At 48.1% G+C, this 13,284-nt stretch overlaps 1 protein-coding gene across 3 annotated transcripts in view; it reads right to left on the reverse strand.

Moving 5' to 3' along the window:
* ADCY8 (adenylate cyclase 8) overlaps window positions 1–13,284 on the reverse strand; it is a 228,962-nt gene that overhangs the window by 16,297 nt on the left and 199,381 nt on the right. For all 3 annotated transcript variants that reach the window (XM_082434066.1, XM_082434065.1, XM_082434064.1), the window contains 2 exons: window positions 12,539–12,697; window positions 2,886–3,032 (listed from right to left, as the gene is read on the reverse strand). In XM_082434066.1, coding sequence (XP_082290192.1) covers window positions 2,886–3,032; window positions 12,539–12,697 — 306 coding nt within the window. The remainder of the gene's footprint in view (window positions 1–2,885; window positions 3,033–12,538; window positions 12,698–13,284) is intronic.

Consider the following 13,284-nt stretch of genomic DNA (forward strand, 5'->3'; position numbering starts at 1 on the left):
GGCAGGTCCGGGTGACCCAAGGACCCACGTGAGAAAGGCTGACAGTGCTTGGGGTTGGCAAGCCAGGGAAAGCCTTTTTTCCCCCCCTTCCTGTTGACTACATTCTCTTCTTTCTTCCTTCTCTTCTGCTTCCTGTCTTCTTCTTCCTCCCCTTTGCCCCTCTTCTTTTTCTTCCTCCTTCTCGTCTCTGCTTCTCCTCTCTCTCCTCTTTCAGCTCTTCCCCATCTCTCCTTTTTCCTCCTCCTGGTCTAGAGCTCAGCCTCCTGGACCAATTCCTTCTCTAAGCCCCTCCAACTTCCCTCTGCAAACACCCATCTCTACCACTAGGGGCGCTGTCCCCCATCTCTTTATTGGGAAGACTCCAGGGTATCTATCGATACAATTTGGGGCACCAAGATACAGACTTACTTCAAATTTATTTATTTCAGTTTAAAAACATGCAAGTGAGAACTTTGGGGTTATGGGCTGCTCTAGATTTTAAAATAACACAAAGCTTGATGTCTCAACCTTTAGTCAGATTGAGCTTTTTAATAGAGCTACTATTTAAAAAAAAAATTTTGGAAGTATGTTTTGGATGGGACTAGCCCATCATCACCTTACTATTTGCCAGGTGGTTTCTGTCTCCTATGAGTTAATTAGTTGACTGGTCACTTTAGTAAGCATCTGTTATAAGCATCTCTTGTGCTCTAGGCACAGTAGGAGGGCCTGGGGACTTAACAGAATACATAAGAGTATAATTTCTATCTTCACGAGTTAATGGCTTAGCACAGAGAATGGGATAAAGGTACCATTACCACAGAATCACCCTCCATTCTCCACATTGAAAGGCCCTCTATACACGTGTACTTACCACTGACTCCTTGTGTAAAGGGAACTCATAGTCACCCTGTCTCTCACTGGACTGTGAACCCATGAAAGGCAAGAAGTGACTGTGTCTTATTTATCTTGACTCCCATCCTCATTCCTAGGACAACTAAAACGGCCATTGTTGAGTTTATGACTTCAAAACCAGCACCATGAAATGCCAGTTAAGTGAAGATCAATGCACATGGTGATTAAAAATCAAAACAGGATGGCGGACCTGGGTTCAAAACTTGGCTTTGCCACTTAGTGGTGTGTGACAGTGGGCCCTCTTGGTGTCTCTGAATCTCAGCTTTGCTTATTTATAAAATGAAGGCTAATAATTCCTACCCTGTGGATTTGGTGTGAGGGATAAACAACAACTAAATGTTATCTATGGAAAAAGTCAACATGTGGTAGACACCTGTGGAAATTAGTAAGAGGGGTCTCTGCCCCAGAACTAAGAGGCAGATTTGTAAACTGAAGGGTTTCATGCTCTATGATGGAAGATTTTTCAGAGTGTAAGTTTTTCATTGAAAAAAGGGTGACAACATTTACCTGGGTAGAGGGGGGATTAGAAGAGGCTTCACAAGTAGAGATGATGCTTGAATTGACTGTTACATGAGTACTAGGTTTTGTGCTGGCTGTGGAGCCAAGGGAGAGAGGACGGGGTACAGTGAAGGTGGCATGATTTCTAGGTGGAAAGAGTAGTATGTGAAATGGCCAGGTGGGCTTGTGATGGCTTCTAAGTAGTGAGATTGTGCTGGATGGTGGACCAGGTGGCATATGGCGGGAGGTAAGGCTGGAGAGGATACAGGAGCAGTACGTGCAAAGCCTCGGTGGCCTTCTGAGGAACTGGCAAAGGGAGACACCAATGGATTTTGGGTTTCTAAAGAATGTGACAATATACTCCAGCTTTTGGTGGTTGGTGATGGTCAGATGCAGGAGGGTGAATGGAAAGATGACTGTGGTCATCCAGGTGAGAAACAATATGGCCTAAAGCAAGACAAGGGCAGCTTTGACTGTGAGATGGTGAAGGGCAGATCTGAGGGCTATTCAGAAGAAGGACTCCACAGGACTCTCTAGATGGAAGGTGGGGATTAAGGGAAGGAACTTTGTTTAGGGTGATGGAGTAGATGCCGTTGGTACCCAACTCAGCTCTGCTTTATGGGGCCATCCTCCAGGCTGCCATCAGGGCTGGCTGCTGACAATGTATTGCTGTACCCATTTTTCGGGAAGAGCCCTGGAAGCCCCCTGGCTGGCAATGCCTGGGAGATCACACGTACCCACCAGGGCAGCCCATGGCCAATGGCTGACCAATACAGGTGTACAAAAGCCTTGCCTCAATGGCGACCACTCTGTGGTACCACTGATACTCCTGAGCTCCCTGGGGGATCAGGCTGAGGAGGCTAGACGTTAGCTGAACCCATCTTTTTGCTTGGCTTCTTCCCTGGCGTTTTCCCAATTACTCACTAACTTCCCATCTCAGGTTTAGGCATGTGGATGGACACAGGTGTCCTACTTCAAGCTGGGGGGTGAGGAGGGGAAGACCCACTCCTGCTAAGTCTATTAATGTAAATAAAGTTCAGCATGAGCATCCCCCTTGTTCCTGGAAACTGGAAGAAGAAAGTACCATCTGGGGTATGTTTATATTTTGATTAGGTCTCTGACCAAATGCTAATTGATGGTTTTATCTTTGGTAATTTGAGCAGATGGAGAAATGTCCCCATCAGTGCCCAGTCTCTGTGATGCCACTGCCTGCGTAGCACTGGCCTCCGATCAAGTCCTGCTTTTGCCATTTGCTACTTACGAGACCTTGGGTTAAGTTTCCAGCCTCTCTGAAGCTTACATTCCTGATCCTCCAGGAGCGAAGACAGGGTTTATCTTGTGTGATAATTGTGTTAACTAAATTAGATGATACATGTTTGTGTTTACAATGCAGTCTGGAATTCTTTAAGTGCAGAAATCGGTTACAATGAACAACACAATGCTATGACAACACGGATGCTTATTTGTGATTGTAAATTTCTCAGGCTTCTGTTTACCTCATCGAAGTCGGCAATGATCTCATTCAGCAGGCGTAGGCATTCCACTCCTTGGTTGTTCATTTCAGTCTGAGAGTAGAAGTCTGCAAACCCTGGAATGGAGGCAAACATCACCCCAACGGCATCATAGGATTGAGAATACAGCTCCTGGACAGAGAGACACACAGAGGGAGCCAGAAACAGTCATCAGAGGTGAGGGTCTGCCGTGATGCTCTCTGTGTGTACCTGCACCTGCAGGCATGCCCAGGTACCCACAGAGAGGACAGAGAATGCGGGCTCTGACACCATCTCATCGACACCTTAACGTCATCACCATGTGGACCGCGACCATCGATAATTCATGGTCTCCAGCCTCAGTTGGGCCCAGAGTTCTGCCTGCCCATCATTCTGTCCTTGGTCAGCTTCCTTTTCTGTTCTCCCCGGTGGCTAGTCCCAACACACACCACTCTCCTTAACTTCCCTGTGCACTTGATTCCCCTCAGTAGATGATCTTGTCTCTGAGGCTCTCACGTTCCATACTCATACAATCAGGTAGTTCATTGTATTTTCATCTCTTCTGCTTCAACTCCAGACAATGCATTTTCCCTTCTCCTGATGAAGATCAATGCTTCTTCCTCATCTCTTGATCCCCCTCTAACTTCTTCAGCAACGTCCTCCTACAGTGATCCTTTTCTTTCTTCTTTCTTTCTCCTCTCCTCCTCCACTTCCTGTAAGTGTCTCCTATAAGAAAAAGTACAAGGTGCCCTGGAGCCTGCAGACACTTGTGACTACCAACCTCTCTTCATTCTCATCCAAACTTCTCAAACTAGTTTTCTCCACTGCCTATTCCTACTTCTCTCCATGTCCATTCACATCTCAGGCTGAAATGAAATGAAACTGGAGCAGGTCAGACTGCCAGCCAAAATGGGAAAACCTCTACACGAATCCCTGTCCAAGTCTTCCTGGACACCCCTGCAAATTGGTGTGGTGATCACACCCAAGTTCATAAATCTCCTGACTCTCTATGCTCTAGTTATGCCGCATCTGTTTTCCTTGTGCCTGGCCCCTTCAAGGATTTATTTTTTGCTTATCTACTGTCTTAAATGTCGGTGATTGCTATGGTTCTGTCCTTGACTCACTGCGTGGTTCAAAGTTTACATACTTCCCTGGGCTATCTCATTCACTCTCAGCCTTTCATGTGTGAGTCTCTAAAATCCTATTTCCAAGTCGGTTCTCCTTGGGCTTCAAGCTCCTGTGTCTCATGCTGGGTTGCCCTTGCGCTCCTCAAATCATAAATGCTGCACCTGAATGCATTTCCTCTCCACCTAAACCTGTTCCTAATCCTTCATTCTCTGACTCAGTTGGTGGCACCAGCATTGACAAGTCATCAAAGTTAGAAACAGAGTCAACCTTGACTCTTTCTTCCCCATCATATTCAGATTCAATAAATTACCAAGGCTGCCTGGGTTTCTTTGTGTCTCCTAAATATTTTTTTCTAACCCTCCCATCATTTCTTTCTATCAGGCCCTTCCTGTTTTCCTCCTTGGCTATTAATATGAGAGCCTCGTCCTGGGTTCAGGACTGGTCTTATCTCATCCAAAGGCATGCTCCATATGGTGGCCAGAGTGATATTTCAATGATACAATATTGACCATGGCTCTCCTATTCTTAAAGCCCTCCAACTGCCCTCAGGACAAAGCTGTGACACATGAGCATGACGTATATTCACATATTCCTGCACTCCCCTCCTCCTGTCTCTTCAGCTTCATTGCCTGCAATTCCCTGTGTTGGACCTTGTGTCCCAGAAACACCGAAGCGTTTGTACTTTTTGTGTCCACTGTAGCGGATGCTGTAGGTGCCCTGCCTGCTTTCTCTCTTCCAAGGTCCGGCAGTCAGCCAGCCCTTGCGTTTCTTTGCATGGAGTTTTTCTGTGGCCACTAGAGGGCACTCTGCCCATGTGAGCTGCAGGCTGAAAGCTCCAGGAAATCAATGCCCCCTCAGGAGCTGCTCTTAACAAATGACTGATGGGAACAGGTGTAGAGTTCTCAGCAACTTCACGCCTTGGGCCAGATAACTCTGAGGGATGCTTTCTACACCACTGTCCGAATTCTCCACTGGGATTCAGCTCCAGTCGCCCACAGAGGTAACTAGTCTGATAATCCCTCATTACTGGGTTACTTTCCTTTCCCTACCTTCCTTCTTACTCTCCTGTCTACCTGGGTGGGTTTCCTGGGACCACTTCCAAGCAAATCACTTGCACTCGAATCTTTGTCTGAAGGTAAGCTTCTGGAAGAAGCGAAACGAAGATGCACACGCTTTAATGCTTTCATGTTTACTGTCTGTGCCTGGATGGGATATGTCCTTCCTTCCTTGCAATTAGCAACCCTAACCAGGCTAACTCTTAGTTTTCTTCCTTCACTAGCCACCTAGGTACCCTGTCTTCCTGCAAACCTTCCCAGACTCACCGATGGGGGCAGGAGGCTGACTCGGGCTGTGGCAGCACCTGGGTAACTCTACACAGAGCCCTCGCCACCTGCATTATTGCCTTTAAAATGTCCATCTCTTCCTTTATGTGTGGAGTCTGCGAGGGCAAAGACTCCATGCCATTTATACCTTAGTGCATTCAAATCATCCAATTAGTATGCTTTGGATACCTGCAATGTAATGCATGCCCTATACAGGGTCTGGTACGAGGTAAACACTCAACATTTTGTTGAGTTAATGACTCCTTAGCCTGTGTAGGAAACATTAAAGCTTACGAAGCACTTTCATATGAATTCAATGCTTTAGCCCTTGCAAGTACCCTGTGAAGCAGGTACGATTATTATACCCACTCTACAGATAAGGAAAATGAACAGGGAGGAGTTAAGACATTGGGATCATGCTGTTGGGAGCAGAAGAGAGGGAGGTAAAGATGTCCAGGGTCTTCCTCACTCTGCATAGCTGGGTGAAAGATGGTGTCCCTGATTCATGATCAGCTGACTTGAGCTTAAGTGTAGATGGATCTGAACAGATGCTTTCATTAGTCCTTGCTCAAAAGCGCAGAGGTGGCTGGTGACCAGCTGGATTGGGTTGGGTTGGGTTGGGGGGCAGTGCGGACTGTAGCCAAGGAGCAGAGCAACGGTACATGGCTTTCTGAGGCTGGGCCATTCACCTTGGCCTTGAACAATGGAGTGGTACTGCAGAAGGAGTCTGACTGTCTGCTGTGTGGGTCCAAGAACCTGCACAAGCAAACCTACAGGACCGCATCCTCCAAATGCCTGTGATATGGTGGGAAGAGAAGTCTCTGTTTACTCAGCTTCCTATTGTATTAGTTTGTTCAAGCCGCCGTAACAAAGTGCCACAGACTGGGTGGCTTAAGTATCAGAAGTTTATCTTCTCACAGTTCGGGAGTCTTGGAAGTCTAAGATCAAGGTGTTGGCAGGGTTGGTTCCTCCTGAGGGTCCGCCCCATGGCTTACACGTGGCCTTCTTCTCCCTGTGTCTTCATATGGTGTCTCTTCGATGTGTGTCTGTGTCCTGATTTCCTCTTCTTATAAGGACACCAGGCACATTACATGACCTCATTCTCCTTCCCCCTCCCTCCGATCTTCTACCCATTGTCCTGCATTGATGACCCCCCGCTGGGTGTCAGAGGGCTTGCAAGGTCGTTGACGTGGCCCATTCAGGTCGGCCTCCTCCCCCTCCAAGCCAGAAGGGAGAAGGGGGTGGGGGGACTTGGAGGGGCACTTGGGAGAGCTCCAGCCAGCTGCCCACACCTTTAAAGATGTCCCCATCAATTGACTTGCTCCAATCAACCACTCTGAGTGTGCCATCTGTTTCTTTCTATTTTGGGTTCAAAGAAGATAAAAACACTGTAAACTGGGGAGGGATTGATGAGTATAGAAGGCTATTATTGTTTTATCGTCATCCGCCTCTGGCTGGATGTACAGGTTTGGGCTTCGCAGAGGATTCTGAGCGTATGAACGCTTCCCCCTCCGCCCCCCACTCGGAAGCCAAGATGAAGACTTTGGTCTCCTCTTTGCGCAGGGAACCAGAGTCCAGTCCTTCACTGGCCCAAGCCTGTCTGATTCCAAGCCCTGTGTGTCTTATACTAAGTTAAGCCACCTCTCTGCAGGGGAGAAACAATCTCTGAGACTGTTTTCCTTATTAGTATCCTCAGGTCTCCACTCAAACGTCACGTCCTCAGAGAGACCTTCCAGGACCCCCCAGTGTAAATGCCCCCTTTTCACACATGCTGTTCCCTTATTTAGCTTCTTCTACCCTCACAGAACTTAGCACTACCAGGCTCTATGTTACATATTTATTCGTTTTAATGTCTGTTTTCCCAGGAAAACATGTGCCTCATAACAGAAAGGACTTTGCCTTCTTTGTTCACCGTTTGAACCCCAGGATCTAGAATTAACACCTGGCACATGGTTGGCCCTCAAGAAATCCTTGCTGGACGAATGACTGAATGAGTGGGTGAGAGGTGGAGCTGGGAGTGGGAAAAAGTAGAAAAAGTAATGATGGCTCATATTTGTCAGAAATAATAATAGCAACAACCGGAATGCTCGTAAAAGTTGCCAAACCCCACTTAAGCCCTTTACGCATAATAACACATGTAAAGGTTGTAACATACAGTTGGGAAGTACTGTTACTTTGGAGATGAGGAAAATGAGGTCCGGAGAGGTTCACCACTTGTTCATGGTCACAAAATAATGAGAGGAAGAGCCAGGACTGAATGCAAGGCACCAGACTTTCAAGTGCACCAAATGACTTTTCTCTACTGAGCCCCCCTTACAGCCGGCTGCATTGGACACTTCACGTGCTCTTACCCAGCTGACTTCTCACACCAGCTCAGCAAGGTTGGTATTATTTCCTCATCAGCTGGATGACAAAATGGACTCAGAGAGGTTGGGTAAGCTGCCCCAAGTCACACAGCTAGTTAGTGGCAGAGATGGAATTTGTGCTGTGCGGACTGTCCAGCACCTGAGACAGCGGCCCTTGTCAGTGTCCTTTCAGCAGGTCTAATAAGCCAGGATGAGTGAGCAGGTTTCCTGGGACTCAGCGAGGGCCTGCCTGACACGGATTACCCAGCCCAGCTGGCCTTATCGGCAAGAGAGTCCCGGCCTGGGGTGGTGAGTGCTATTCTAAGCCGAAAGTCCAGTGGCATAGCAGAAGCTGCCAGCACCTCTGTGTGGGTGACACAGCTGGAACAGGCTCAGACAGGATGCTCCGGAGGGCAAGGCTCTGTCCACTGCCCTGTGCTTGGATGGTTTGAGCCATCTCTTGTCACCGCTCCCCCTTCTCTGCCACTCACGCCCTAACAGCAAGGTGGAGGGAGAAAAAACAAAATCCGGCTTTGAAGTTACACATACCTGGACTTGAATTCCAGCTCACTACGCACTAGCTCTGTGACCTTGGGCAAGTTCCTTTACTTCTCTGAGCCTCAGCTTCTTCATCGATGAAATGGGGATAACCATTCTTATCTCCTTATTGCCTGCGTCCACGGGCACTGCTGTTGCCCCATGAAAGCTGGAACCCAAACTCACAAATGTCCCCCAATCAGATATCCAGAGGTTTGTATCACAGTTCAGGTCTGTAGCAAGAGGAGAAGCTAGAAATGCCTCTTATGGAAACAGAGCACGAAATTGGGAGTTCTTGCAGGCTACAGCTGTCGTGCCTCTGCCTGTCACCCCTTCACATCGTACACTACTCTGCCCGTGTCTCCTACACACACACACACACACACACACACACAAACACTGAAGTTTTCCACACATACCTTCCTATTTACACACATCCCAATCCTTCCGAACACCTACACAGTATACGTCCTGCCACGCAGACACCTCCCATAACCATCATACACACACGTACACACTGCCTCATCTGGACAAACTCCCAGGGGCAGCATGGGTAGCGGCACAGTAAGGGGGTAACGTGGCACAGATGGAAGAAATCTGAAGGACTGGATTAGAGTCATAGCTTAAATAGAGGAACATCACGGACCTCTCTGAACCCCAGTTTCTTCATCACTAAAGTGGGGATGACAGAACTCTCCTCTTAAGGTTGTGAATAGAATGAAAGATCATTTTCATCCATCGCCTGTCTTAGTACCTGGCACACAGTAGGTGTTCAGAAAATGGTATTACATCATAATGTGTAGATTCTCCAGGCAATGTGAAAATTTTCTGTTTAAGCCTAGCCGAGTATGAACTGTTTAAATATTAATAAAACCACAAATAGGCTTGACAAGACTTTCTACTGAAAATGTCTTATACATGGGATTAAGGCTGAACCTGACATTTATCTTGCTCAGTGGGGGTTTGGCCCGAATAACAGCTGGGGTCTTGGCATCTCTGGTTGGTTTCCTTCCTTTCAGGATGAAGCCAGTGCCCTCTTGCTCTTCCCCACTGGTTCCAAATGTCTCTTTGTGTTGGTGTCTTGATTGAAAGCAGCTTTCCTTTCGTTTCTTTTTGGATCGTCCCTCTGAGGGCTCCAGTATTTCATCTGCTCTGTCTGGTGGTCACGGTTGATGTACAACGACATTCTCTCTGCTTTCCTGGCTTTGTTAAGAAGCTCTTGTAACAAATCCCCTGACCTTAGGTAGCCTTAAGGAAACGAGGCCTGAACCCAGTTCCAGAGAACCCCATCTGTTGAGGGTGTTTGGTGCCTTAATCTGCATCCAAGAGATTCTCAAGGGCCTCAGTTCATCAAGAGCTGATTGTTCAAGCAGCACATGACTCATGCCCTTGGCTTCTCTCCCACTGGTCTTTCTGCAGATGCTTGGACGGGAAATGAATGCTGTAGGTCTCCCCCAGTTCTACCCTAAGGCAAAGGTTACAAACCCAGATGTCTTCAGGGGATCAGCGGGTCACATAAGTGTCAGGATAAGGATGGATGAGTTGGAGAGCCCATTCCATGCCTACAGGCAACAAATCTACCAATTAAAACAAATACACAAGCCAACCAATCACCCAGCTGCTGGCTTGCTGATCAGATCTGTCTCAGAGGCAGCCAGTTTGTGACCTTTGTCCTATGGGTTTCGCATCCCCTGTTCAGCTTAGTTTGAAAATCCATATTGAAAGGGTGGTCCTAGTGCAGTCTCCCAGACAACCGACTTTGCCTTTGTAGCATCCTTGGCAAGGGCTCTCCTCTCACCACTTGAAAGTTTCAGCAAGGGAGCTCACCGTTCCAGTTCTTCCACAAACCTTTAATGTGCAGGGCCACAGGGGAGGTACACTGTGCCGCGAGGATCAGTGGTGACCAGGGCCGATGTGGTCCCTGCCCTTGCGGGTCTCCACCATCACAAGATTCCTCATAATGCAGAGTACAGAGATATCCCCTGTGGACTGTCCGTGGCCCTAGGTTTGCCCTCTGGAGTCTTGCTGAGTAAGGCCAGTCCCTCTCATGGGATAACTGTTCAGGCATTTAAAGGCATCTTTCACTTCCCTCTTGAGTTACCTTTTTCTAGGTGGTTAAAGTGTGAGCCAAATGGTTTGATTTTTTTTTTTTTTTCATTTCTCACCTCCCACATCCACTCCATTATGGACCCCTATTGATTCCAACTTGTAAAGGTACCTGGAATTCATCCACCTCTCTCCATTTTACTGCCAAATCCTAGGCCTCCTCATCAGGCCCTTTCCTGGGCTCTCTTAGGGTCTCCTAACTGGCTTCCAGTCTTGTGACCCTTTTATCCATACTGTATCAGCAGCCAATCAGATTAGGGAACACTTAAATTTTCCAAAGACTCCCGTAGCACTTAAAAGGGTGCCTCAAACCCTACTATAGTCCATAAGACCTGACTGCCAGGCTCTGGCCCAGGCTTTCCTCATATCACTCACTACCCTTCATCCTTGGAATGGGTCGAATAGTGTACCCCTCAAATTCACGTCCACCCAGAACCTCAGAATATGCCCTTATTTGGAAACAGGGTCTTTGCAAATGTAATTATAGAGAGAGCCCTAAATCTAAGAGCCCTCATAAGACAAGAGGACACATGTCCTTATAAGGAGGGAGAAGGCCATGTGACCCACACAGAGATTAGAGCGATGTGGCCACAAGCCAAGGAGCACTTGGGGACCACCAGAAGCTGGAAGAGGATGAAGGATTCTTCCCAAGAGACTTCAGAGGCAGCTTGGTGTTGGCACCTTGATTTCAGACTTCTGGCCCCCAGAACCGTGAGAGAATACATTTCTGTTGTTTTCAGCCATGCAGTTTGTGGTGTTTGCTATAACAGCCTTGGGAAACGGGTACAATTTCTTACCCTGGCCTTCCTGTTCTCCCCAAGCTCATCCTTGCCCTGCGCCTCTGCTTGTGCGGTTCTCTCTTTCCTGGATAGTCCTGCCTCTTCCCCACTCTCTTGGTGTGACTTGGTCCTTCCTATCATTCAGCCACAGATCAGATGTGGCCTTCTCTGAGCGGCTCCCCTGACCACACCTGCCCTGGCCAGTTGCTACCAGCAGGTGATCTTTGTTCACCCATCAGGGCACCCGTCATAATGTGAAGTGCCCTCACAATGTGTTTCTGAACTAGGTTGTTATCTGTCTGCCCCCGCTTGAATATAAGCTACGTGACGGCAAGTCCTTGCGTATTTAATTCACCACGAGAGTCCCAGGGCCTTTTAGGGGGCTAGCATGGTGCCTCTCCCACAGTCTGTGCCTTATAAATATTTTTTGCATGTTTGTTGTGACTCAGATTCCTGGAAGGTTTATAGTTTGCTTTGCTCAGAGAAAGCTGCCCTTTTGTGGTCAAAGGCTAAGCCTTATTTCACTTATTTTAGTGTCCTCAAGCTTCATCCATGTCGTAGCATGTGTCAGAATTTACTTCTTTCTTTTTTTTTAATTAATTAATTAATTAATTATTTATTTTTTTGGCCGCGTTGGGTCTTCGCTGCTGCGCGCAGGCTTTCTCTAGTTGCGGCGAGCGGGGGCTACTCTTTGTTGCGGTGCGCGGGCTTCTCATTGCAGTGGCTTCTCTTGTTGCAAAGCATGGGCTCTAGGCGCATGGGCTTCAGTAGTTGTGGCTCGTGGGCTCAGTAGTTGTGGCTCACGGGGTCTAGAGCGCAGGCTCAGTAGCTGTGGTGCACGGGCTTAGTTGCTCCGCAGCAGGTGGGATCTTCCCAGACCAGGGCTCGAACCCGTGTCCCCCTGCATTGGCAGGCGGATTCTTAACCACTGTGCCACCAGGGAAGTCTCTACTTCTTTTTAAAGACTGAATAACATTCCACTCTATGTATAGACCACATTTTGCTTATCCATTTGTCTCTTGGGCGCTTTCAACTTTTGGCTGTTTTAAATAATGTTGCTATGAATATGAATGTGCAAATATCTCCTTGCGACCCTACTTTCAATCCTTTTGGTTATATAACCCCGAACTGGAATTGTTTTATACACACACACACACACACACACGCATAAAACTTTAAAACTCCAATTCAGTCTTGCCCTAGAGATCTTACTACCTCCATCTTACACATGAGGTACCGGATGGTGGGGAGGCCACGTGTGTATCTCACAGTGCTGGACAGTTTGGGCGGCCTGGCACCACGTGGCTGGCCTGGTGTCCACGCTCGTGGGCTCACAGGAGGACAGGGAAATCCTCCCCGCGCTTGGGATCAGTGACCAGTGCGTCCAATCGCAGCCCTCCCGCGGCGACCCGTCCTCGGGGGCCAGGCCAGCCTGGGCTCACCTCGTTGTCCCGGTCCTTCTCCAGGAAGTGGCGGGCCACGTGACTGGGCAGAATGTTCCGGAGCATGTTCTCATTGTGTTCCCGCAGCTCCTTCATCTCGTTGATCTCCTCTTTGGCCTGAACTCGCCAGAGGAAGTCCAGGCGTGCTGTGTACTCCAGCTGCGGGTCAGGGGACAGAAGGGGAAGGAAAGGTTTCAGGCACACACACGTGGGAGGCGGACAAGGCTTCTCCAGAGCCCCTCACAGACGAAACAGAGCCTGAGCTGAACATTCTGGGGGGCCTTTTGCCTGACACGAAGAGGTCAGAATGTGACAGATTTTATAGGGCTGTGTCCCTCCCCTTCCCAGGATTATGGCACCTATGATTTTGTAACTGTTTGTGCCCTCCACTGTACTGTAAGTGCCATGAGGTCAGGGGTCCTCTCACCAGCTCAGCGTCACATCCTTACCATGTAGCAGTGTGCCTGGCACACAGGGAAGGTGTTCAGTCACTGTTTGTTGACTCAACGAATAAGTTACAATAATAAAACCAGCTAACACTCGTTGGATGGTACCAGGCACTATTCTAAGGAATATACATATATGAGCTCCTTTCATCCATACAGCAAACCTCATAGGAAGGTATTATTATAGATCCTTATTTTACAGATGAGAAAACTGAAGCAAACTGGTTAAGTCCCTTGACCAAAGTCACACACTCGTTAGTGGGGAAGCCAAGATTTGAGTTTAACCCCAGAGTCCAATTC

This window comes from Balaenoptera physalus, assembly GCF_965194825.1.
Source record: "Balaenoptera physalus genome assembly, chromosome: 17".
NCBI lineage: Eukaryota > Metazoa > Chordata > Mammalia > Artiodactyla > Balaenopteridae > Balaenoptera > Balaenoptera physalus.